The sequence below is a fragment of the Betta splendens genome, chromosome 9 (assembly GCF_900634795.4).
Source record: "Betta splendens chromosome 9, fBetSpl5.4, whole genome shotgun sequence".
In the NCBI taxonomy this organism is placed as follows: Eukaryota; Metazoa; Chordata; class Actinopteri; order Anabantiformes; family Osphronemidae; genus Betta; species Betta splendens.
In genome coordinates, this window is record NC_040889.2 from 17,643,641 (window position 1) to 17,667,084 (window position 23,444).

General features: G+C 46.6%; 2 protein-coding genes across 4 annotated transcripts; one reads left to right on the forward strand and one right to left on the reverse strand.

The window, feature by feature from the left end:
- Window positions 1–2,386: 2,386 nt before the first annotated feature.
- Window positions 2,387–7,373, reverse strand: vps33a (VPS33A core subunit of CORVET and HOPS complexes). The gene is made up of 13 exons (XM_029161803.3): window positions 7,043–7,373; window positions 6,782–6,847; window positions 6,564–6,691; window positions 6,295–6,481; window positions 6,095–6,211; window positions 5,839–6,013; window positions 5,306–5,499; window positions 4,676–4,802; window positions 4,391–4,458; window positions 4,149–4,286; window positions 3,916–4,053; window positions 3,667–3,835; window positions 2,387–3,080 (listed from the first exon to the last, which is right to left on the reverse strand). Exons 1-13 carry the CDS (start codon window positions 7,142–7,144, stop codon window positions 2,887–2,889), a joined length of 1,803 nt encoding a protein of 600 aa, XP_029017636.1. The 5' UTR covers window positions 7,145–7,373; the 3' UTR covers window positions 2,387–2,886.
- Window positions 7,374–8,059: 686 nt separating this feature from the next.
- Window positions 8,060–23,428, forward strand: LOC114861991 (rabphilin-3A-like). 3 transcript variants are annotated; one of them, XM_029161802.3, is made up of 19 exons: window positions 8,060–8,499; window positions 16,334–16,423; window positions 16,532–16,543; window positions 16,692–16,817; window positions 16,940–17,069; window positions 17,143–17,226; window positions 17,313–17,481; window positions 17,568–17,612; window positions 18,260–18,427; window positions 18,533–18,703; window positions 19,666–19,745; window positions 19,891–19,965; window positions 20,239–20,348; window positions 20,457–20,583; window positions 20,692–20,748; window positions 20,892–21,046; window positions 21,131–21,212; window positions 21,323–21,419; window positions 21,508–23,428. In XM_029161802.3, exons 2-19 carry the CDS (start codon window positions 16,350–16,352, stop codon window positions 21,636–21,638), a joined length of 1,893 nt encoding a protein of 630 aa, XP_029017635.1. In that variant the 5' UTR covers window positions 8,060–8,499; window positions 16,334–16,349; the 3' UTR covers window positions 21,639–23,428. The 3 variants fall into 3 exon arrangements, with proteins under 3 accessions (XP_029017635.1, XP_029017634.1, XP_055367526.1); XM_029161801.3 differs by having other exon boundaries at window positions 8,061–8,418; XM_055511551.1 differs by lacking the exon at window positions 16,532–16,543 and having other exon boundaries at window positions 8,061–8,418.
- The last annotated feature ends 16 nt before the right edge of the window (window positions 23,429–23,444 follow it).

Here is a 23,444-nt window from a genome sequence, read left to right on the forward strand (position 1 = left end):
AACGTGCAGCTGTTTCTTGCACCTGGAGATTTTTACTAGAGAACAGCCCTGGTACACAGATGGAACAAACTCCTTGCTCCAAGACAAAGGTTTGTTCTGGACCCTAACATATTTTTTAACCACAAAGGGCAAATTATGTGTACATTATCAAAGGCTCTGTTCTATTTTGAAGATCTCAGATGTTCTGTTCAAGTTCAGTGTGAGGCTACATCCACCAAAACCCAAAAATAACCCAAAAATATTTTTGCTGTCATCACAGTAAATGTCAAATGTGTCACAATGTCATTGTTATAACTATGCAATTAAAAAAAGATACAACACAAAAAACAGAGAGAGAAGGAAATACATTACAGTCAGAACTTTAGTCCCTAATGTGGACACTTTTTTGGAATTTGGGTTATCACATTTTATCCCCTCATCCCAGATCAGAAGGCACAGTTTTGTTTCACATCCAGGAGAGGTTGCAGAAAAACCGAGTCTTGCCGACATAGTCATGAGACCGACACAGTCGTGGTTGAAACACTGATTAACATGTTCATCAAACTTTATATGCGTTTCTCATTAATGATTTAATCAGTCAGTAATACACAATGCTGATTCTTTATGCTGCACAACAACGCAAGCATGCTATTTGTGTAACTTCATTCAGTTACTGTATATTGCACTTTGTTTCCAGAGGCACATTTAAAGACACTGTCAACAAACACATAAGATGCGAAATGGCTGAAAGTTATGATGTAGAGCTGCACTATAAGAAACGGTGCACAAAAGCCGTGAGCTCTGCAGCAGAACCAACAAAAAAAATCCAGTTATTACAGTGTTAATAATTTTAAGCGTTGAGTCCAAGACAGCTCATTTTCCCACTCAGCTGTTACTTTCCAACCATAAAGTACGTGGTCCACCTGGCGAGGAGCAGAGCGCCGAACAGCACAGTGTAGCTGAACAGAACAAATTTGAGAATTTCCCTGAATGTCCGGAGGAATCGGATTAACAAGGGCTCCACATGCAGAATCTCTTCTTCCTGTGTCTTCTGTCTGCGACCTGGTTGCGTCATGTGTTCCATATTCTCACCTCGGCCCATTCTGCAAACACATTTAGCAAACAGAAAACATGTTGAGCAAGGTGTTGGATCTAAGAGATCACAAAATCATGTATTGCAGACACTAGCAGTATAAGTATTTTGTCAGTACATGAAGTGCAAAATATTATTAGTTCCCTTATTTACACACACATTACTTTTATTTCACAGTAAGTGAAAACTGATTTATACACCAGTCACTAGCATCCAATAAAGCTAAATTGTCACAAAAACACTATTAATAATTCATTTGTGAATCCACAGTAAGTGGTTTCTCTATTGATCCTCTGCCTATGGTGTTTTTGCATTCAGCATCCTAATGTTTTCAGACATTTTTTTGCATCTAACAATAAAAACATCCACGTATGTTAATTTTGAATCATTAGTAGGGTTACTACATTTTGTAACAGCCAAACTTGTAAAGAATAAAGAGTTTTATTTTTATGTTTTGTAAAATCATAAAAAAGAGAAGCCGCTACAATGTCATACATTGCTCTGTCCTGGAAAAGGTTTTACAGGCCTAAACTAGTCAAGTATTTATAATCCAAGCGTGCATGACTTGCAGATAAGATACAATTTATATAATAGCTAACATAAATTAGTCATACCTTGGTCTTGTTGGAGCAATGCTGGGGCTGATCCCCTTTGCTTCCAGCCCTGAAGTCCAAGTTGGTGTGTGCTGCCTTGAACGCCTCAACCCCTTGTTGTAGAGGAGGAGCTAGAAGCAACAACCGATCACAAGGATCTGAATCCCCTGGGTTTGATCTAACGGGAGTTCAAGGCTACAGTGCACCTGCTCCTCAAACAGTGAAACTGTGCCACAAGATTCTGTACGTTCAAGTTAAATTTACACCTGACAAAAAACAGTTTTTAAGTCTTCAAGCAAATTAACACAGTGGGAATTTCAATAGATTTAACCAAGAAAAAATTGCCAATATCTGAGTGTTGTCAACAGCAGGTCTCCCTGTGATCGCTATGTTCCGCACGGAGACAGTATTGACTGAAACAGAGATCAAACGCCGTCATGCTGCACAGTTGGACTCTACCGGAACATGGAGCAAATGGCCTCCTAATTCAATCAGTGTCCTGCACCGTCAAATCATGGGCTGCCATTCGCTGGGCTCTCCGGGCAGCAGGGGCCATTATCGGCTGATCTGGAGGCCTGTTAGTGCACTAATTGCTCCTTCACAGAGCTGGAGCACTGCTGATGGATGCACTCCTCTCCACGCCTTTCATCTGCTCTCCCTGATCCCCGTCAACTTCCAAAAATGATCCACTTAACAGCAAAAATGGCTCCTCACGTGAGCAAACGGTACCAAAATAAGACTTACTTTATTTAGACAGGACTTATTTACAGTAACTATTTTATCATGGCCAAAGACACAAAGAAGAATGTCCACAAAAGCCTGCAAAATGCAAATCACAGTGCATATTTAATCATCTTATTCAAGCAGAGGGAATATTTTAATCATATATATACAGTAGCTAGATAGTAGATCTTTAGTAGAACAGGTCGGGAAATAAATGACACATAGCTTGGCTAAATTAAGATGCAGGAGATGCATTCAACATGCCTGTCAGACTCAAATATAAACACTGAACAGAATTTTGGTCAGTAACACTAAAAGTGAGTGTAACTTTGTTTACACGCCAAAGGTTTCACTGTGAAACCTTTTCCAGATGTTGCTGATGTTTAACTAGCTCAGACATCAATGAAACACCTGCAGCACACCGACATAAAAAAAACCGCAGCTGGCGTTATGGGACAAATGGGGCGTTTGATGTGGCCAAGTGTTCATCCTGGTGACTCAGGGCGTCTGAGACTCAGGCCGATCCATGAGGGATTTGATCCACGTTGTACCGTTGACAAGCTTTGTGGTGGCTATAATGTACTCCATGCCGCTGTCTTCCATTTGGGAGAGGAAACGCAGAGCGGCTATTTCTGCATACGTCACTCCACCCAGAAAGAACACCAGGGTTGTCCGGTTCTCCCCCTGCTGGCCTGCGAGACGGCCGGAGGAGAAGAACGTGAGACAAACGCATCACAAAGTCAACATGAAGGGAAAAACTGACCGAAACAGGGGAAAACGTCACTTCTGTGAAAGCACCATATTCTGAAACGTGAGAACTGATTTAGCCGTCACCCTCCCCCCAGATTACAGTCCTCTATTATCACCTTTTAAAATCCAATCGGAGACAGGCGTGTAGAAACAAGCTGACTGTCTGTGCCCAAACTCTCTTCTAATTAGCAGATTTCAAATTGACCGTGTAATTGCATGCATTATTTTCATCAGAGTAACACCTACTACTGCCACTTTAAATAGATGGAGGGAAATTGAATGAATGCACTCGTGGGCACAGACAAATCAAACAGCAGACGCTTATCTAGCCTTTTCTACAAGAAAAGACACCTTTAAAAGGAACACTGATAGGTCTATGCGAGCGTCAGCTTTGTGCCATCAATCTGCTGCTGTTCTTCCACGAAAACAAAGCATGTGTCTTATCTACGTATAACAGGCACGAGGCCATTTACATTCATCCTGTTTGGTGAGCAGCAGCGCAAACAGCCCCTTAGTAAGTGTCCTTACGTTTCTTGTGAAGCCCGGGAGGCAACTGCTGTCTTTCCTCAAAGTGTGGCCCTGGAAGCATCTTTAGCACCTCTTCTATGCTACGCCACCCGGGCCTGGCCAGAACCTGGGTAAGCCGAATGCTTAGTGGAGCGTAGCCGCTATACACATATGAGATGTCGTTGGGGTTCTGGGAGAAAAAGAAAGCTGTCACAGGACTGCAGAACCACCTGAGTCAATGGGTTTTCTGCTAACGTCCCCTTCTCGTACCTGTTCGTTGGCATCCTCCATCCACAGTTTAAGGGTCTTTCTAATAGTGGGGTAGTTATTCCTTGAGCTTGTCTGTGGCTTCAGGAGACCCACCTTTTCTAAATTGTTTAGTGTTAGTATGTGTTCAAAACCATACGTCTGCACAAAAGGCATAGAAAAGTATCATCATTATACTTATTTAGTTACTGAACATTGGGTAGATTAAAACAGCAGGAATGAAACTGTGGCTCTACCTGGAGAATCTCCCTCTTGTAGTAATCCAACACTTTCTGTTTGAGGCCATTGTTGCAGACAGACTGCATGCACACCAGACGCAGAATCTTGATCAGTGGGTCCTTCAGGGCGATGCAGTCCTCTATATACGTGTTCACCTACGTCATTAAACAACGCTTCAGTAATGCACTGTAGCCACGTGACTACAAACTTATCTAAAATGAAACCAGTCGAACGAATAGGAACAAATAGTAAATGGCACCTTGTCTGTGTCAACTCCAGTCATGAACTCCTGCTCCACTGTTAGGTTATCGAAGAAAGCCTCAGATGCTGAAACAAGAATACAAATACGATAAACACAAAAATATTTTCATTAACATTTTAAAGGGAAGCTGACTTCAGAGCCAGTTAGGCGGGTCTTAACAAATCACCTGGCTTTATTTTGAAATGATAAAATATGACCTAAGAATCTGTTTCAAATACAATGACTGAGATGGATTAAGATATGACTTGGGTAAATATGGAAAGTATGGGTCTGTTTACGCACTGGTGATGTCCTTGATCAACTCCGCCACAGAGGTGTGGTTGGCCAGCGAGCTCCGTGCTGCCTGCATATGAGGCAGCTGGGACACGAACTGCTTAATTTCACCCACTGTTTTGGCATTATGCCGTTCCTGTGAGTAAAAACAAAGAGACGTTAAGGTGTTTAATAGTAATAAGCATTTATTAGAAATGCTTGTTTATAAATGCTTTTGAATGTCAGCAGAAGGTCAGATCAGTTTAGTTGGTGTTGGTTTGTTGTGAAAACCCTTCTAATGGAAAGAATTTGTCCCTGCATTAAAGCAGATCAGCCTCCTCCTTTACACCTCCCAGAGAACAGTAATGTGATTGGCCTTGTTAAGCATTTTGCTTGACTAATTGATGCTTGGTCTTATCTCAGACTGGTTGCTATCACTTCCCTAACATCACTGATTTCTCTGGTGACCTTTAAAGGAAAATGGCAGAGGGATTGCAAGCAGCTCAGATGAGCTGTGACGTCTAGATTTGATAAATCTAACACAGACATTTAAACTTATTTGAATTGTAGTGTTTTTACATATTATATATAGTTTTCCTATATAATACAGCATAATAACATCATACTGAGCAGGGATGCAAAAGGTAAGGAAACGCAAACCTCAAAGGCAGCAGAAATGATTTTGGCTTTCTTGCTGAGCGCTGTTCCAACTGCATTAAAATTCTTGTCCCGGATTTCTGCGTACAGCTCCTCTGCCGAGTTGAGCGGTAACTTCTTGGGCTCCGTGGGCAAATCTCTACTCGCTTCACCTTGCTTCTTCTGTGCAAACTTCTCAGGCGGCAGCTTGACATAACCTGAGTGGCAGTAAAACCAAAGAAGGGCATTAAGGAAGGAGGATGTGGAGTCTGGACACATTCAGCAGGGGAAAAAATTAATAATTATGAAAACTATTATAGAAAAAATTATAAACATTTAGTTTTTTGTTGAGGTTACCTCAACATGTATTTGGATTATACTCCAACATATGTTTAATCAAAAGTGCAAATATCATTATCAAGCTCTTAAAACTATGTGATGAATAAATGAAGTTGTGGCCAAGCATCATACAAGCTCATTCACACAAAATATTAAATTATAGGCAATAGCATAGTATTTTCATATATGTTCAAAGAAACTGTAAAAGCATGTATGACCATTTTGGATTCCATAGATCTCATCGATGAGGCCTTCGTAAGTGAGCTGCGTGGCCAGAGGGGTGAGCAGGTCAACATTACGGTCCAGGAGGAGCAGCGTGTCAAACACGGGCAGGATCTGATTCTGAGTGCCGGCAAACTCCCTCTTCATCCGCAGCATCATGTTGGCGACATGCTGGGAACGAGCAGAACAAGCCTCTCATCAAGTCACTCGCCTGCTGAGCGTCTGCCCATGTGATGTTAAAGCCGGACTCACCCGTGCACAGTCTCCCTTGCCGTATATCTGAGGGATGGTGCCGTACAGGGCCTGCAGGGTCATGAGGCCTTTGGCTGTGTGGTAAAGGCTTGTTTGGTCATTTTCCAGGTAGCACTCCTGCATGAGACAAAATGGATTAGGATTAGAAGGTAACTGCATGAAACACGTGGTAGATGCTAAATTGAAAATGTGGAACGCACCCGGAAGGCACTTTCATATTCCATGGAGAGCAGGTCCCCATCATAGGGAATCAGGTCCAGAATGTACTCGTCGATGTTGATGAAGGAGCCCAGCACGCCCTGCTCCTTCAGCCGCTGCTCGCACAACATGCTCCGCCGGGGCACGAACAGGATGTGGAAGTCTCGAGACGAGTGCATCTTGTCCTCGCTGGGGAGACGCAGTCCAGGCATCCGTGATTAAGGAACACATCAGAGTTTACATTTAAGAAGGAGGAGACACGAAGCCACACCTGAACACGTTCTCGGCGATGATGTCCATGAGCTCCAGTCTGGGGCGGACGAAGAAGATGATGTTCTTGACGTCAGCGGAGGGGAGCTTGCCACTCTTGAGCGTAAACATCTTTTCCACTTCATGTTCCTGAAACATACACGCGATGCACGTTGTAATATTGTGTGGATCAACTGTTGGCTACTATACGAGACAAACGATTTGACAGGAAGCGCTTGCCTTCAGGAGGGAGTACTGGGCTATGAGTCCAAAGGGTCCCGTCAGATACTCATCCCAAACTATGGCCTAAGGAGACACAGCACATACATGAGAACGTCTGGAAACCACGAGGGATCTGTACGTGAAAAGGTGTCACTGTGACCACATTATGGTGATAATAATAAGCCATCACGTTTTTAAAACTGTCTTTGTGGACTGGCAGCTCAACGGTACTGTAACACAGAGCCCGTCGAGTTTTAGGCGTGTGCGCGCGCTCGTTACCTTGCTTCCCGCACATTTGTCCAAGAACTCGCGCAGCTCCTTTCGTGCCGCCTCCCTCAAAATGTTCAAATTGACTTTACCATACGATAAGTGAGCAGCCATTTTTCCCTCACTGGCAACACAACAAGTCAGGTGACCGCGGAGGCAAAGCGCGGTCACGTGACCGAAGGAGCCGTTTCGTCAAGATAGTTCACGCCACTGCGCGAACGCCGCCCTGTTACGCTAATACTGCACTAGTTATCCTTCAGCCGATGCTGAATGTTCAGTCTGCTTTTACAACTTACAATAGCTAGAAATGGCTTCATCATAAACACTTACCCCCCCAGTGTTCTTCAATGAGAATACGAACGAGGAAGTACAAATGACGTAGCGTTTTTCTACTTTTCCTGCAGATGTCGCAAACACAACGACTATGTTGCCTCTATTATTATTATATATGTTGCAAATCCAATTAATTTTAATAAATGTTGAGATCTTATACGTTTATTTCCTCTTGCATTTGAAAAATGTACAATAAAAAAGTAGGACATTCCTTCTGTAATGCAACAAATTCCTGATCCATTAGGTGGAGCAATGCCTCCACACACAAAATCACATCGGTGCTATAGACACGCCGAAATTAAAATTTCTGTAGTCGTGTATTGGATATGAAATTGTTGCTGAAAAACATTATTATTATAGCTCATGCTTATACATCCGGGGGGAAAGTAATAACAAACGTGTAGGAGCCATTCATGGTTTTCGGTTCGTCTATAGCGCAGTTGACTGATGCCGTGGGCCCAGTAGGCTATTTCTGGTGCTCCATAGTAATAGATGATAAAAACAGAATAAAAGCAGAACGACTCGTAAGACAAATACAGATCACACAGTCTAGTGTGAAAAAACCTTTGCAAATAAATACCAATAAAAGTTCATGGCACAGAGTCGCTGGTTGTGACGGAAATGTTTATAAACACCACAAAGCGCATTTGTAAATCATCGTAACCAATACGTAATATTATAAAAACACGATTTCCTGGAGAGGCAAACTTAGATTGTCGAAGAGACAATTGGATCAGGTGATGTCCACTTAAGCACCAGCGTTATCACTTCAGGTCCAGGGGTTTCCTTCCCACGGTACCAAGGGCTTGCCATCCTCCACGCAGGATACGAGACAAGTTCCCAGGCATCGCGGAGATTCGTTGTGACTGTAGCAACAGACTGTTTCTCCTGGCAGACAAAAAGAAAGGAAGACACGGGTACCGGTGACATGCACCATGCGCATTGACTGACTGTCGGGCTTGATCCAAGCGCCGCACACAAATCTAGTCCGCAGCATTCCCTGACAGCTCCCCGAGAGAGAGAGAGGACCGAGGGAGGCAGGGCTGGAATCTCAGGTAGGCTTTGCGAGCTCGCGCACGGTCACATCCTCAGCCTAAAAGCACCAGGAGGCTACTGCGTTATTGGCCAGTGACTCGGTGCGTAAGAATTCCTTATGTACAACTTACACGAATGCAGCATTTCATTGACAAGTGCAGATTATTCCCTCCGAGGGCGCGGACTAATTGCTGTATGTATTAATTTAGTTAAACGCGTCTTCATTGCTATTCATTGTTAGTTGGTGAGCCATTCCAATCTGAAGGCAAGATGCGTGAATATGTTGCTAATTAACCTAGGCTGCCAATTATGTAAATGAGCGTTTGATTCATTCCTTTGTTTTAAGGTAAAACATTGCTTTGCAGCAAAATGTGCTTGTCTTTCATGCAGACGTGTTGCTGGAGCTGATCACCTTGTATTCATCCCGTTGGGCTGTTGCATACTGTAGATTTGCTAAAGTGTGCTTTAGTTTTCGGTTGGTGTACTTAGTTTATGCCTATATGCCTCTGTTAGTTATACTGGAATCCTTTTTGATGCAATATAAGGAGAGAGTGGGGTGGCTGCGTTCCTGCCACAGGGGTCCCTTGTGGTTATAGATCTTATTTAAGAAAACAAACCTGGTGAGACTTGTGGGATGTTGGGTGGTTGCGGTCCCTGGGCGTTGCTGCAGGATTTTTAGGAGCGCACACTGGGCCTTGATGTGCCTGCAGACTGGGAGGAAAAGCATCAGTGATGCCACCAAATGCTGATGTGGGCAGGGCCGCTCTCAACTCCAGCTGTGGCGTGACACAAATGGGTTTTGTCTCTTACTTACAGTACAGTATGTTAGTTCGTTCCGGGGAGTGTCAGAGCACAGTGTGCGCGTTGCAAATGGACTTAGTGGACCCGAGCAGCTGGTTCCGGCCAGCGCTCCCATCGAGGGAGGAACGCGAGACAGAAGCTGGAAATCTGCCTCCCAGTTCCACCATCTCCAACTCCTCCTACAAACCTGAAGCGTGGGGATTAAATGGGGGAGGGGAGAAAAGACTGAATGAACTGTATGAGCGCTATCTGCAGCTGCCTCCTCTCACAGGAGCGGCCGCCGTAGTGATTGGATGGCACTGCTTTGGTAGTACCGCCGTATTCCTCTGCTTCTCTCCCAGCGTCAAACACTGTACAGAGACAGGATGAAATTAAGCAAGTGAGAAAATGTCGGCAGGGTCATGTCGCAAACGTTGAGCCAGGCAGATGCAAAGAAAATACAGATGTTTCACAGACGCAGGAAAACAGCGTAAGGACCTAAGCACTCCACATGCTAGCTGCATTATTTAAAGCTGAGGGAGGCACGACGTGACCTTACCCATAATCCGGCGTCTACAGCTTGTCAGCCTTTCCAACTGCGCTGTCTTTTCACCTGTCTGTTTTTTAAGAACCATCCGGGCCGGATCCATCGTTTCTAACAAACTCACGCCATCTTCCTTAATTTGAGAGATGATGCAATGACGCTATCGAAGCGGTGACCTGCTCTGCCTGGGCTTTGAAATTAGACTACTACAAAAAACGCACACAGGCCGGTACACACACACACACACACACACACACACACACACACACACACACACACACACACACACACACACACACACACACAGAGCGTTTAATCATTCTGATTCTCGTCTTCTGATCTCGCTGTTACCATGGCCACAGTTGGTAAAGGTGCATGACTGTATGTTCCACGCGCTTCACGAGTCGTATGTGGAGCATGAAACCAAAATCATATGTTGTATTGACTATCTGCCTCCTGTTGTGTCCTGCTGAGGGTATTTCCACATTGGTCATTGTCTGAGAGACAATTTTTTTGTTGCTGTTTGTGAATGAGCTTCAGAAGGGAGAGGCTCCATCCTAAGGCACTTCTCAGAGCGGTGGATGAGTACGGGTTCGCTGGCCTTGATTGGATCTGCTTATACGCTGTATTGGAAAACACCAATATAATTAGTGTGGTCTGTTAATGCATTTTCCCCAAGCGGGAAAAACCCAAAACACAATCAGGGCATGGTTAAATCCATGACCTATAATGTAAAGAAATATTTCTCACCAATATACCTTATATTCAGTGAATTAGCATCACCTCTGTTTTATTTTTATAGCATTTCCACACTCTCTCTTTTGCCAACAGCCCCGATAAAAGCACCCAGGGGCATTGTACCTGCTGCTTTGCTGCTGGGACCAAAAGGAGGCTCGGGTATCCAGCAGCTGAGCGGTGCCAGATTCCCACAGCCATCACACACTGAGGAGGTTCTAGGAAATGATGCATAGTGGCTTTACTGCACTGATTTAATGTGCCTGCCTGATACTACTTAGTTTCCTTGAGAGAAGATGGAAGGCGCACGACTGACCAGTGCATCAGCAGTCCCAACCTCTTACTACCAGGGCTCAGACGATGATGATTCACCATCAGCCTAGTGAATGGGAGCCTCATTGTACTGCAGGCATTTGCTGGAGTGCTCATAATTGTGTTCTTCACATCCCGTGGTTGTTTACTTTCACAGTAAAGGCTCAGACGGATGAAGTCTCTGGATGGCTTTATAATGTCTGCGGAATAGTCGTTAGCAGACATTTTCCTGCTAAATGCTGGGATGATTACTGGAAATGAGACCTACTATGCCTGAATGAGTTGCTAATTCACTGTCGGTTGTGCTGATTTAAGAATGAGGAACGCAGCCCAGCCCATTTACGTCTGTTGGACGGGACCGAAGGTGATAACAGCACGCTTGCTTGTCGACCACTCGATGGTCTTTCCTGTTTGTCCTCCAGCGACGCGGGACCTGGAGCCGTGCCTGCCTGGAGGACGCGGCCGTGTTGTGTTCGAAGCGGTGCGACGCTCTCTCACATTCGAGAGGTGAAGAGTCCTCGCAGATGGTTCCACAGATGGTCCCCGTCGACACCACTGTCTGAGTGGAAGCGCGGACGACCGTAGCGTTTCCAAAACAGCGCTGAACAAGCGCTTTGATCGTCCTCGGCCCACGTTCGGTCCTCTGACATAATGCTGATAGCGCCGCGAGTGCACGAAGCCTACACAATATTTAAAAGAGAGAGTGAAGAGCAGTGGTGGTGGGAGTTGTAAATAATTAAAAAATGCTGAGTGATGTTTTCCTCCCGCGATGGACGGCATCTTGGTGCAGTGCTCCACAGCCTGAGTGTGTTGCTCCAGCATGCTGGCATCTGACAGCCCGCTATGGGGGATGCATGGAGTGCTTCCATGCCACTGGGAGTGGGTGGCTACTTCGTGCTTCTGGTCCTTCCTTTCCTGTCTCCCCACACACCCCGTAGGCCTGGTGTGTGCGAGCCAGCGGATCTCTGCAGCCAAATACTGTGAAGAGTTAGTTTTGCAAAACAAAAATGATGCAAACGTGCTCGCATTATGTGTAACATTTGTTCATTAGCACTGCACACAAAGTAAATGTGATGCTTGTAGCCAAGTCATCAGTTCCTACTAGTCCTGGACTGGACAGAGGCGATTGGCCCGGTGGCCTAATGGAAAGTTAGGCCTTGTGCAAGGTTAATATGTGTAATCATGGGGAATCTGCACCCATTTCAGGATGACTGGAGCGTTGCCAGTCGCCCTGCTTTCCTACAGTTTGCGCTATTCTTCCATCCGGCAGTTGAGTTGCATTTGCACAGCACACAGATTGTGAACCATTTTGCACAGACTGTTAACTGTTTATTATCTCTCATGACCCCTTTAATTATCTGCAGGCTCCTTCAGTACAGTACATGCATATGACTGTGTTTGGGTCAGTATGTAAGAACATGAATGAGACTGGTTTTATCTTCTGATCACGTAGGTCTGATAAGTGACCTACGTGAATTAAGGTATTATTTCATACATTTTTAAATTATTATATTTTATTAACAAGGTTTTTCGTTTGTTTGTCTGTGAGTTGACCCTTACATGGATAAAAGGGTTGAACATGAGTGAGCAAGTAGTTGTCTGGGCTCACAACAATTAAAGCTCTGTGTTTGTAATTTATATGTACAACTATATTTCTTTCAAAAAAACATTAATGGTAAATTTGAATTTTAATTCGCTCGATATTAATAGATGTGAATGAAGCAATCTGAATAAGACAAAAAAAAAAGTTTTTCCTGTTCAAACTCCTCGGTTGAGGGATTTAATTCCAGGTCACCACAGGACTTGAGTTGAAGCTGTAGAACAGCCAAGGCGCTCCTGTCTGAGGATCTCTGGCTGTGTTCTGTTTCATAATACATAAAACAATGTGAGTTCTCGCCAGGCCAGATGGTAGAGGAAGTACAGTAAACAAAATATGTTTTTTCTTCTGTACTTTAGCATTCAATCTGTAATCTCCATGCTACAACCAGTCCGTACAGTGATTATTTCTGGAGTCAATTTATGATTTCACTGCAACCGACACAATAAGTATGATTTTACTGGATTATTAAATCATTGTCAACGTAGATATAACCCTGAAGTGAGTAGTTTGGAAGAAACTAGTTCAGATGTAATGTTGTCACAGGTCTGCATTGGGCAGCTGATGACTGGTTCAGCGAGTGGACCAATCAAGGAGACTTCCTTTATAACAAGGTACATTTTAGCCCGAGGCGTCAAAGTATGCACGGAGGCCAGAGGAAGGATTAATTAAAACTTTGCATTGATTTCCGATTTTCATTAACCCATTTTAACAAATGTCCTTCTTGGAGCATGTCGAGGGAGTTGTTGCCCTGGAATTTAAATGATGCCGTGCTATTCGATAAATTTCAACACATTTATAAATAGAGCACAAAGCCAGATAAATGGCACATTTAATGCCATTGTGCATGAAAATTCAAAGACATTCAGTGTTTTATTCCGTCAGGACAGGCGTGATTGATCCATACATTGTGATGGAAAGTCTACAGCTGTGGCATATTTCTTGACTTAACTATCAATAAATCAATATCTGTAAATAAACAGCTGCATTGGTTGTTACAGGGGAACTTGTTGTCATATCGGTGCAAAGATTGCTGTCTTCTTTTCATTCCCATCACCCTTTTAAACCCCCGGTGCTTTATCAGTCAGGATTTATGGCCTCGCTTTTTCTATCACCTGCTCCCTTCACTTCTGGTTTCCACATATAAAGACCAAAATCAGGCCTTAACAAGGTCTAATGACTCGTATCACACGTTCTGCAGTAATGACTCATGCACCTGCTCTTGTCACTCATCTGTGCAGGTCCCTGATAACACCTAATGCTACTGATGCTGAGCCGTCTCTTCGCGTATCCAGGGAGAACACACAAAAGCACGTGTCGGGTGTGCTCTGCGTGCTGGGGATGCATGCATCCCCGAGGGTGTGCAGGTCTCAGCTCCCTTGGACCCGAGGCTGGGGTTTCTAATCCGGTCCTCTCCGCCTCCAAAGGAAACTGTGTGCAGGAGCCCCTGCTGGGCGAGTGACGTGTTATGATCAGTCGATGCTCTCCCCGCGGTCCTCCCAGTTGTCATCTCACACAGGATCTGTTACTAGTCATGCCTGGTGTATTTGTAGACACTGTTGCGTGGTTACTCGCACAGTTTCTGGCTGCCACGCTGCAGACGGCGACGTCATTGAGGCCTCATGACATTTTGGGGGGGAAAAGAGAAAAAAAAATCTGCTGCCTGCCAGAAAGGAACCCAGCACCTGACTGAGTCACTGTATACTGAAGGGAAACATGCACAAGATGACGCAGGCCGCTTGCACTCGCAACCAAAGACAAGCTACGAGTCACCGCGATGACACAGCTGCCAAATAACAAGTCTGGATGTGACATTTAAAACAAGGCACGCTGTCATAATTGGCCTTGGGAACATTTTTCTCGCGTAGGCCTGAGATTGTCAACTTTTTTATATGCGGCAGCGTCCCCAGATTGCCAGATGTAGTCATTACTGTACCCTGTCCGGGTCTAAATGACCCCACCCCCCCCCATCTGTCCCTCTCCAGGACGGTAGTGTTAGACAAAAGCCTCGTAATCCTGTTTGGCACGTGAAAGGGAGGCCCATGGAGGGAACGTGGAGGAAGACAAACGCTCCCTGAAGTCTGTGCTGCCGCCGTGGGCTGGATGCAGCAGCAGCAGCAGCAGCAGCATCAGAGGGAAGAGCCCACACCCACGGCGTCTATTGATAGCACAGCGAATTTGTTGTTATTCCCGCGATTCCCACGGGCAACGCCGCAACCTGGCGTCACACGGGCCGAGCGGCCGAACCAGCGCGGCGGCGTTCCCCCCCGTTTCTCTGTGGTGCTGGGCTTTACTGCTCCGAAAAGCCCGAGACAAGTGAACCGCATTGATTCTCCCTTTAGCGTTGTCATTATGCATTCCTTACAGTATCTCTCCCGCTACGGCACCTGCACTCTCCTCATCCTGCACCATCATCGTTTTCAACATCTGAGGCACCGTGGAAGCGTTTAATTCGTCCTGTTGCTCCATGCGCAGCGTGTGGGTCCTCTCTGACTGCTGCTGCTTTCCCTCAGGACATATGCTGCTGTGTTCTGCCGGTCTGTGGCTGGATCATCTCTCCTTGTTTTATCTAGCCGAGGCTTGGAACAGGTTTAAGTCAGTCACTCACAGAGCAGACGTCCCCACAGGCACCAGCTCCACTGATTCCCGTTGACGTCTTCGTGTCATCTTTACCTTTACCTCTGGGATTAAGTGACATTGCTCGTGCATGATATGGATGACGGCTTTGTGAGAACTGTTGACAGCCAACAGGTTCCCACCGTCATCCTTAACACTGGGCTGCGTTCCTCTCTTTTTTTTTTTTTCTCATTACCCACAATGATGCATTTGAATGTGCTCTCTGATGACACAACCGGCTTTAAACTCACCGACTACAAACAGTCCAGCTCTCATTTCATTCTCACGTCCCTCCAGTTCCTTTAAACTGCTCATCGGCCTCCCCGTAATGCATGACTGCACACCCAGTCCCACCAGCATCCCTGGAGAAAGGCAGCACTGTAAATACTCAGACATCATTATGACAGCAACCCCGGCGTCGACCGATGCACCGCCGCCACGCAGAATTGCTGCAGATGAAGGCTGTTAGTCAGCCTCTTGTCAGCACCACCTCTCCTCCTCCTGCACTGGAGCATAATTGAGCCACTCCTGCTATACGGAGACGTCTGTTTCTTTGAAATGTGTAGCTGCTCAAATTGGAAGTGCTACTTCACAGTTTCACTTACAGCTGCTAAAATAATTGGCCTTGCAACCCCTCAATTAGCATGTTCTTATCTGCCCAGCCTCACGTGGCGAGTGCACATAAATTGAACGGACCCAGACCACCCACCTCAGCTTCTCTTCCCTCTGGCCAGCAGGAGCTCCGTTCCCTTACAGACAAAAAGACCCTGCAAAGCCCATTGAACGTATGCAATTCACGAATGCAATGTGTTTGCGTGTTTCTTGAATATGTCTGTGGACAGAGTTTGAGAGAACAGGCTTTTGGCAACAGACTTGGCAAGTGAAGATGGTACGGCTTCGACAGTGAATTTGGCTTGAGGACGTGTGTTTATTCCTAGCTGGTATTTTATTACTACTTGAGATTTAATATCGAAAATCATAGGAAGCAAGTAATGAGGGGAGAAAATAGATCATTTAGAGATAATGTGTTTTCTGGGATCTGCTTTTTGTTTATGGTTGTTTCATGCTGCTCAGCAGTGTGAGATATTTTACTCCTACGTTACAATGTGGCATTAGGAGAACTATGTCAGGTGACTCTGGCTTCTGTGATGTCAGTGCTGTAGAACCAGGGAATAAAAAGTGTGGATCCAACGAAGAATTAATAGAATAGACGTAGTGACTTCTTATAATACTTAACTAGATGATTCATCACATTAAAAACTAAGAACTTCAAATAAAGAGCCGGGCTCCTCTTAGGTCGACAGCTTTGACTACATCATGCTGAATTAACCTTTTGTCGATCCGCCTGCAGGCTGCAGCAGTGCAGCATGACCGACACAGTGATGAGCGGCGGCTCGGATCGCTGGGTGTCCAACAACAGGCAGAGGAGCATGCACGCTGGGTGAGCATGACCGTCAGAGCATTGTTTACGCTTTCCTGTGTCCACAGCAACACTGACTCGTTCTCTCCTTTGTCTTACCCGCACATCCATGTGTCATCTGCAACACAGTGATAAAGAGCAGTAAGTGGATAAATCGCTACTCGGCATCTGGTCACTGTTGCTGTTCCACTAAATGCATATTTATTTGTTTGCCTTGAAGGAGAGTATGATCATTTATATATTGATTATAAAGGTGTAATATCAACTAGAAGGTATGTTTGGCTGACAGGGGCAACTGGACCACGCAGCCAGGCCCTGGTTCTGGTCCAGACCTGACAGATGAAGAAAAAGAGATTATAAACAACGTGATCGCCCGCGCTGAGAAGATGGAGGCCATGGAGCAGGAGAGAATCGGGTAAGAGGTGGAAAAAAAACATGCTGTGGTTTGTCAAATGTAAAAAAAAAAAAAAAAAAAAAAAAAAAGTCAAATAATTAACGGTGACATTTGGAGTCAGATTTCACCGTGTGCTGCTGCAGGCGCTTGATAAACCGCCTGGACGACATAAAGAAGACCGTGTGCGGGGACGGGGTGTCCCGCTGTTTGCTGTGTGGGGAGCAGCTGGGCTCACCTGGCGTCAGCTCGGTGGTGTGCGAGGACTGCAAAAAGGTAGGCGACGGGTCAACCTTTTAATAAACAAATGATACGCTACCCACAAGCGTCTGCGTCTTCTGTTGTGCAGCACATGTGCACCAAGTGCGGCACGCAGTGCAGCAGCCAGCCGCGTGCCGTGTGGCTATGCAAGATCTGCAGAGAACAGCGAGAGGTGAGCGCCGTCGAGCGGTGAGCGCGCACGACGGCCCCGCCGTTTGCCGCAAAGCGTCTAGCGCGTGTCATGGTCTGCGTCCTCAGGTGTGGAAACGGTCCGGCGCCTGGTTCTTCAAAGGCTTTCCCAAGCACTTCCTGCCTTCGCCCATGCCGTTATCCAAACAGAGGGAGGCGGGCGCCCAGGGGGCAGCGGCGGCCCAGGAGGCGCCGCCCTCGGAGCCCAGGGAGGCCGTGAGTCAGGCCCCGGCGCCAGGTACACGCCAGGCACGCTCTGCAGCCGCTGTACAGACGCCATCACCAGATGACTGTCAAAATGGTTTTACACTATGTCTCTCCTAGGAGCAAATCTGAGACAGACTCCTGCAGCTGAGCAGCAAGTTTCAGGCAAGTTATTGAAGTCTGCCAATGTTTCCATAGGGACATTCGCACCACAATGCAAAATGCCCACCCTGCTCACCTGGGTTCAGGCAGCTTCATTCTCTTCTGGTGTGGAGCTTCATCAGATTGGATTGGAAGCATCTGTGACGCTGCCCCCTCTGCTCTCAGCACCACTTTATCAGTCAAGTCTCTGTGTGTAAATGGCATCTGACAGCCAGGAAACTGCATTTAAAGGACCGAGGCCACAAAGAAGGAAGGTTCTCTAGTCTGGTGACACAAAACTGTGACACAACTACCTGGCAAGGTTCAGGAAAGGAATGAGCTCAATTGGCTGTGGCACCGGATGGGCCTCCAGGTGGTGCCGGCATTATGTGCCACATTGTATCACACATTTAGGATGATTACCCGTTATGTGATTTTAGCATAACACGGGGGAAGCGGGAGCACGCAGTCCGACTCTATAGCTCCTACGTGTACAGTTGGCTGCCACTGCTGGTTGTAGTTTATGTAGGTCAGTGCCTTTGCTATGAAAGAGCTGCAACATCAAAAGTACCCAGAGAGACGAGGGAGCGTTACAGATTCTGCTGCAGTGGGAGCCCGAAGTGGTGTGATTATGCATGACTCCTTGTTATGTTATTGGGGCTTGTTTTCAGGACCGGAGCCACGGGGCCGTGCTGGTTACCCACCCGTGGCGCCTAAGCCATCGGCTGTGCGCATGGCCACGGGCGGAGCCGGGCCTGAAGAGGCAGGACAGGGCAGCCCGGTGGTGATGAAGAAGATGGTGCCTGTCCAGAGCTCCAGACCTCAGCCGGCCCAGCAGGGTGAGACCCGGATAGGGGATGAATGTGATACAGCATCCCCACTGATGGCATTTTGGGCTCTCTCTCTTTTGGGTGACTAAATGTGCTCCGTACGTCCGTCGGCAGGAGATGGAGGAGTTTACGCCTCTGGCGCACTTCCTCCCGAGCAGAGGCCGCCCCCTGCGGTAAGGGAGGACAGGAGGCAGCCCGCCGCCTACGGCGCTCCCGCGGCTCGACAGCAACCTCCCCCGGCTGACGAGGAGGAGGAAGCCAATGACTACGACTCGGATGAAGCCAGTGAGTAGACCATCTCCCACAGTGAGGTGTCCAGTGTGTCTGCTTTAGTTTCAAATAAATCAAAACATATTGTCATATGGTATTGGGCATTGAAGTCCCCTGAGGGATTCTGAACCATAGATACAGAAATTCTGTTTAGTAATCATGCCTATAAATTGCCCCATAGTCCGAGTAAACAGCAAGTATCTCCCAGGCAACATCTATTGAGCTGGGCAGAAAATGACAAATGACAAGCACTATGTTATTGATGAATGAAAATCAATATCTGAGAAACTAAAGCAGAGGAGCCCATCCTGTGACCTAGGATGTGAATTACTAAATCGATACTGGTACATGGGCTACGTGGTACTGATGCGGTACTTTTAAAAGCGCCGCCCGTCACAACGGGACCGGTGCCTCGCCAGCTTCTACGCTGACGCGGCGCCTGCTGTATGCACGGTAACGCCCATGTTCATGGCTCAGGAGTCGCCCTGCTGAGCTGTTTTTTTCATGCCCGGGGTCTGCGGAGCAGCCACGTACTGCGGTTGGGATTCTCAGGCCGCTGAAAATTAACGAACGGCGTTTGATTATTTCATCTCATTTATTGCCTCCTTTCTAGAGAAGAAAACTTCACGCGTCAGTGTGAGCAGAATGTCAGTCGTACCCAGATCCTTATTTTGTGAACGTCTTCCTCTGAGACCTGTGTTATGTGATTTCTTTTATATGTCCCTGCTTTGTAATGAGATTTTTCAGCTGTTTACTTCTGGTAAATAGAAGGGTGTGAATGTTTTATGAGTGCGGATGAGGACTGGTAGACGGTCCGTCCTTCGTTCTGGACTGGCGCATACAGTATTCTCATTTCTCCTCACGGGTCGAGCGCTGTTTAATTAAAAGCGAGCGTTTCCCCGTATTTATAGTGGTTAATTATTGCGGAGTGGCCGTTTCGTTCGTCTAATGCGATGACTGTTCTGGGTCTCTTTCAGCCACTCTGGGCTCTCTGGAGTTCAGTCTGCTCTACGAACAGGAAAGCAACAGCCTTCACTGTAGCATCCTCAAAGCAAAGGTACCACCGTTCCGCTCGTTCTCCTCCACAAAGGGACAATTACAGCCAAGTGGTTATGTTAAAAAGCTCCTGAATGGCACTCGAGCTTAACTGCTCTGTGCTGTTGACGGTGATATGATGGACACGCCGCTGTGTGTCTCCTCAGGGACTGAAGCCCATGGACTCCAATGGACTGGCGGATCCCTATGTGAAGCTCCACCTGCTGCCGGGGGCTAGTAAGGTGAGAGGCGCACCTTTCGCACGCCGAGCTTTTACATCAGCTAAAATATTTAGTTCCGGCATATCCTGCCAAGCGAAACAGTAAATGCGGTGAGCTTCGATTCCTGTGCGTCGACGACAGGCTTTTCTTGCACCGTAGCTCAAGGCTGACACCCTGTGGTGGTCGCTGCGGAAGCGTTATTGAGAAATGGCTGATGATGTGTGTGGAAAATGTGTCAAGTCTGATTTAAAAGGCATTTTTCCTGCGTGCTCTGGTCTGTATTTCATCCCGCAGTCCAACAAGCTGCGCACAAAGACGCTGAGAAACACCCGCAACCCCGCGTGGAACGAGACGCTCACCTATCACGGCCTGACGGATGAGGACATGCAGCGTAAGACCCTCAGGTGGATGCTGAACCTTGGCCACTCGCACAGCCCAGCCTTTTGAAACATGCTGGGCCCGGGTTGCTTCTTTTTGAGGCGTAACCCCCCCCCCCCCGTCCGTGTCCACAGGCTCTCTGTGTGCGACGAGGACAAGTTCGGGCATAACGAGTTTATTGGGGAAACCCGAGTGGCGCTGAAGAAGCTGAAGATGAACCAGAAGAGGAATTTTAACGTGTGCCTCGAGAGAGTTGTCCCCGTGAGTACGACTCGGTTACGGTCGAACGATGCGTCCTCCTCCTTCTCCTTCTCTGTGTGACTGGCCAGCTGTAATCTCACCCCCCCCCCCCTTTCATTCCCTTCACAGACGAAAAGAACGGCAACCGTCGGGGCAGCCAGAGGCATCGCTCTCTACGAGGATGAGGCAATGCTTTTATTTCCAATATGTCTGAACACGCCAGATTCCACCGGAGCTACGTGCAAATCCCATGCTGCTGCCGTGGATGCCACATTTGAAAATCTTCCCCTGCCTGTGTGTGTGTGTGTGTGTGTGTTTTTTTGTCTTAGCAAGGTAAAGACGGCGGCGAGGTAGAGGAGCGCGGTCGGATCCTGATCTCCCTCATGTACAGCACCCAGCAGAACCGCCTCATCGTTGGCGTGGTGCGCTGCGTCCACCTGGCTGCCATGGACGCTAACGGCTACTCTGACCCCTATGTCAAAATGCAAGTAGAGCAGATTCAAACGGGTGATGCACCAGTCAAATCTGTTTATGGGAAACTTCCATGCTATGTACTTGTAATTTCCAGATGTCTGAAGCCCGACATGGGGAAGAAGGGCAAGTGCAAGACACAAATAAAGAAGAGAACATTAAACCCAGAGTTTAATGAGGTTTGTGTACTCACTGCTCAAAGTACAGCTGAATCACTGTATTAATGTCCTTTGCAAGTCATGTATTTAAACTTAATGGGCTTTGCAAACGATGACTCATCTCGTTTTAGGAATTCGGCTATGACATTAAACACAGCGAACTGGCCAAGAAGACTTTAGACATCTCCGTGTGGGATTACGATATCGGGAAGTCCAACGACTACATTGGTAAACCTCTTCTTCTCTGGCTTTACCCAAAAGTCTCCGTGAACCCGGCTCACCAGCCGTTCGTCTCTCCCTCCGCTTTGTCTGACAGGCGGCTGTCAGCTGGGCATCACCGCCAAAGGCGAGCGGCTGAAGCACTGGTACGAGTGCCTGAAGAACAAGGACAAGAAGATCGAGCGCTGGCACACCCTGGTGAACGAGAACCACGTCGCCAGCGATTAACCACGTGCCCGGCGCCGCCGCTGCTTGACCCGACCCGTCCGCACACACTCGGTTTGCCTCCGTCCCCCGACGCACTTCGTCACGCAGGCGCAGCGTTCCACTTGTTTTCTCGATGTATACACTTCTTACCTGTCTTCTTAGTAGTAACACTGTCTCTGCCTGTGCTCACACTTAATCTGCCTCTGGGACACATCGTGACGTGATAAGATTAGAGCTCCGTTATCAGACAGCTGCATAAGGAGCATCCTGCCGGTCTGTGCTGCTATATTATACGCTGAACCTGGGCAGTTTGATATGCGCTGGCATAGAACAGAAAAGCAATATGTTATGGGTAGTTAAACCATGTTTACACTTCAGTTGGGCTCATACCTGTCATGGTACTCTTTTTCTTTATTACATCATGCTGTAGTGTAACTGTATAAGCATGCCAGGCCTCAGACAAATGAAAACGCGCAGCTGCACCTTCACATATTTCACCCGTGCCCTCTGTATCTTGAAAAAATTGTATATTTCCATGAAGAAATGTTTACATACTGATACATTGCTCAGGTTAGGATAGACATCTGATAGACGGATGCTTCATAAGTCAGTGGACCGTGAGCTAGATGAATCTTCTCATCATTTGTGATTTAAAATTAGAGCACACAAGTTCAATATTTTTCTGTAAGGTTGTGACTTTGGAGTTCGTGGGAAGTATTACCAGTGCCCTTAGAGTCTCTGAGAAGTGATTGTTTACTTTTCAGTTAATTTGTTAGTTGTGAGAATTGGCAGGAACAAAAAAAAAGAAAAGGATTTTCCTGCTACCTCTAATCTCCTGAAGCTCGCAGTTCCCTCTGACGCCTCAGAGGTCTCCCGATCTTCTGCCGTGTTTACATTGAATGCACACAGCCAGGTTTCCTACAGACGTCCCTCACGAATGCAGCTGGTGTGCTGCTGAAGGAAGGGAAGTAGGAACAAGTTAGGTCATAAGTATGTGCAGCTTTACCTGCATGCACCGTGCTCGTGCCTGGGGCAGTCGGGGGCTGCTTTCACCCAATGCACCCTTTGCACAACCAAGGGCCCTTTCCCCTCTGCCACACCCCAACCATTAAAGGCTTTAGAATGTGGTATTTTTCACTTATCACAGCAAACCAAGGAAAGCACACCTGACAAAGTGTACCAACCTCAATTTATACAGCTATTTGCAAGTCAGTCCAGTGTCAAAACACAGATGATGAAAAAAAAACGTCCTATGCATGAAATGTCTTGTGGTTCAAGATATATATATATATATATACTTTGTAAGAAACGAATGCTGTTGTAATTCTATTAATGTTTACACTTTTCCCCATAGCATTCACATTTAGAGGCCATAATCTGCATGACTATATCGACTAAGGTGTGATTTGATTAGGCTGGTGTGATAGCATCCACACGTTTGACCGATAATCGAACGGGCACATTGTAAAAGGCTTAATCCAACGTTATTAGTAGCAAACACAAAGATTAAGCTCCGTCTCTGAATGGCGAGACTTTCTGTACATACACATTCAAAAGCTTTCCAGTATCTTATTTTGTCTGTAAAGCCGCCCCCCCACGTGACGGGGTCACCCACCAGTAGCATCACGCGCAGCCCTAGATAGTGCTGGTAGAGTCACAGTGATCATCGGAGGGCGATTAACGTTTCTTGGTTTTCTCTGTATTTGTAAATAGATACTGCATGCACTGGAAATGTATGTTTGCAAATAACTTTGCATGTAAAGATTTTGCAGAGAGTTTACACAGATCAATAAAATCCAAGGGAATGGGAAGGGCGTTTTGTGTTAT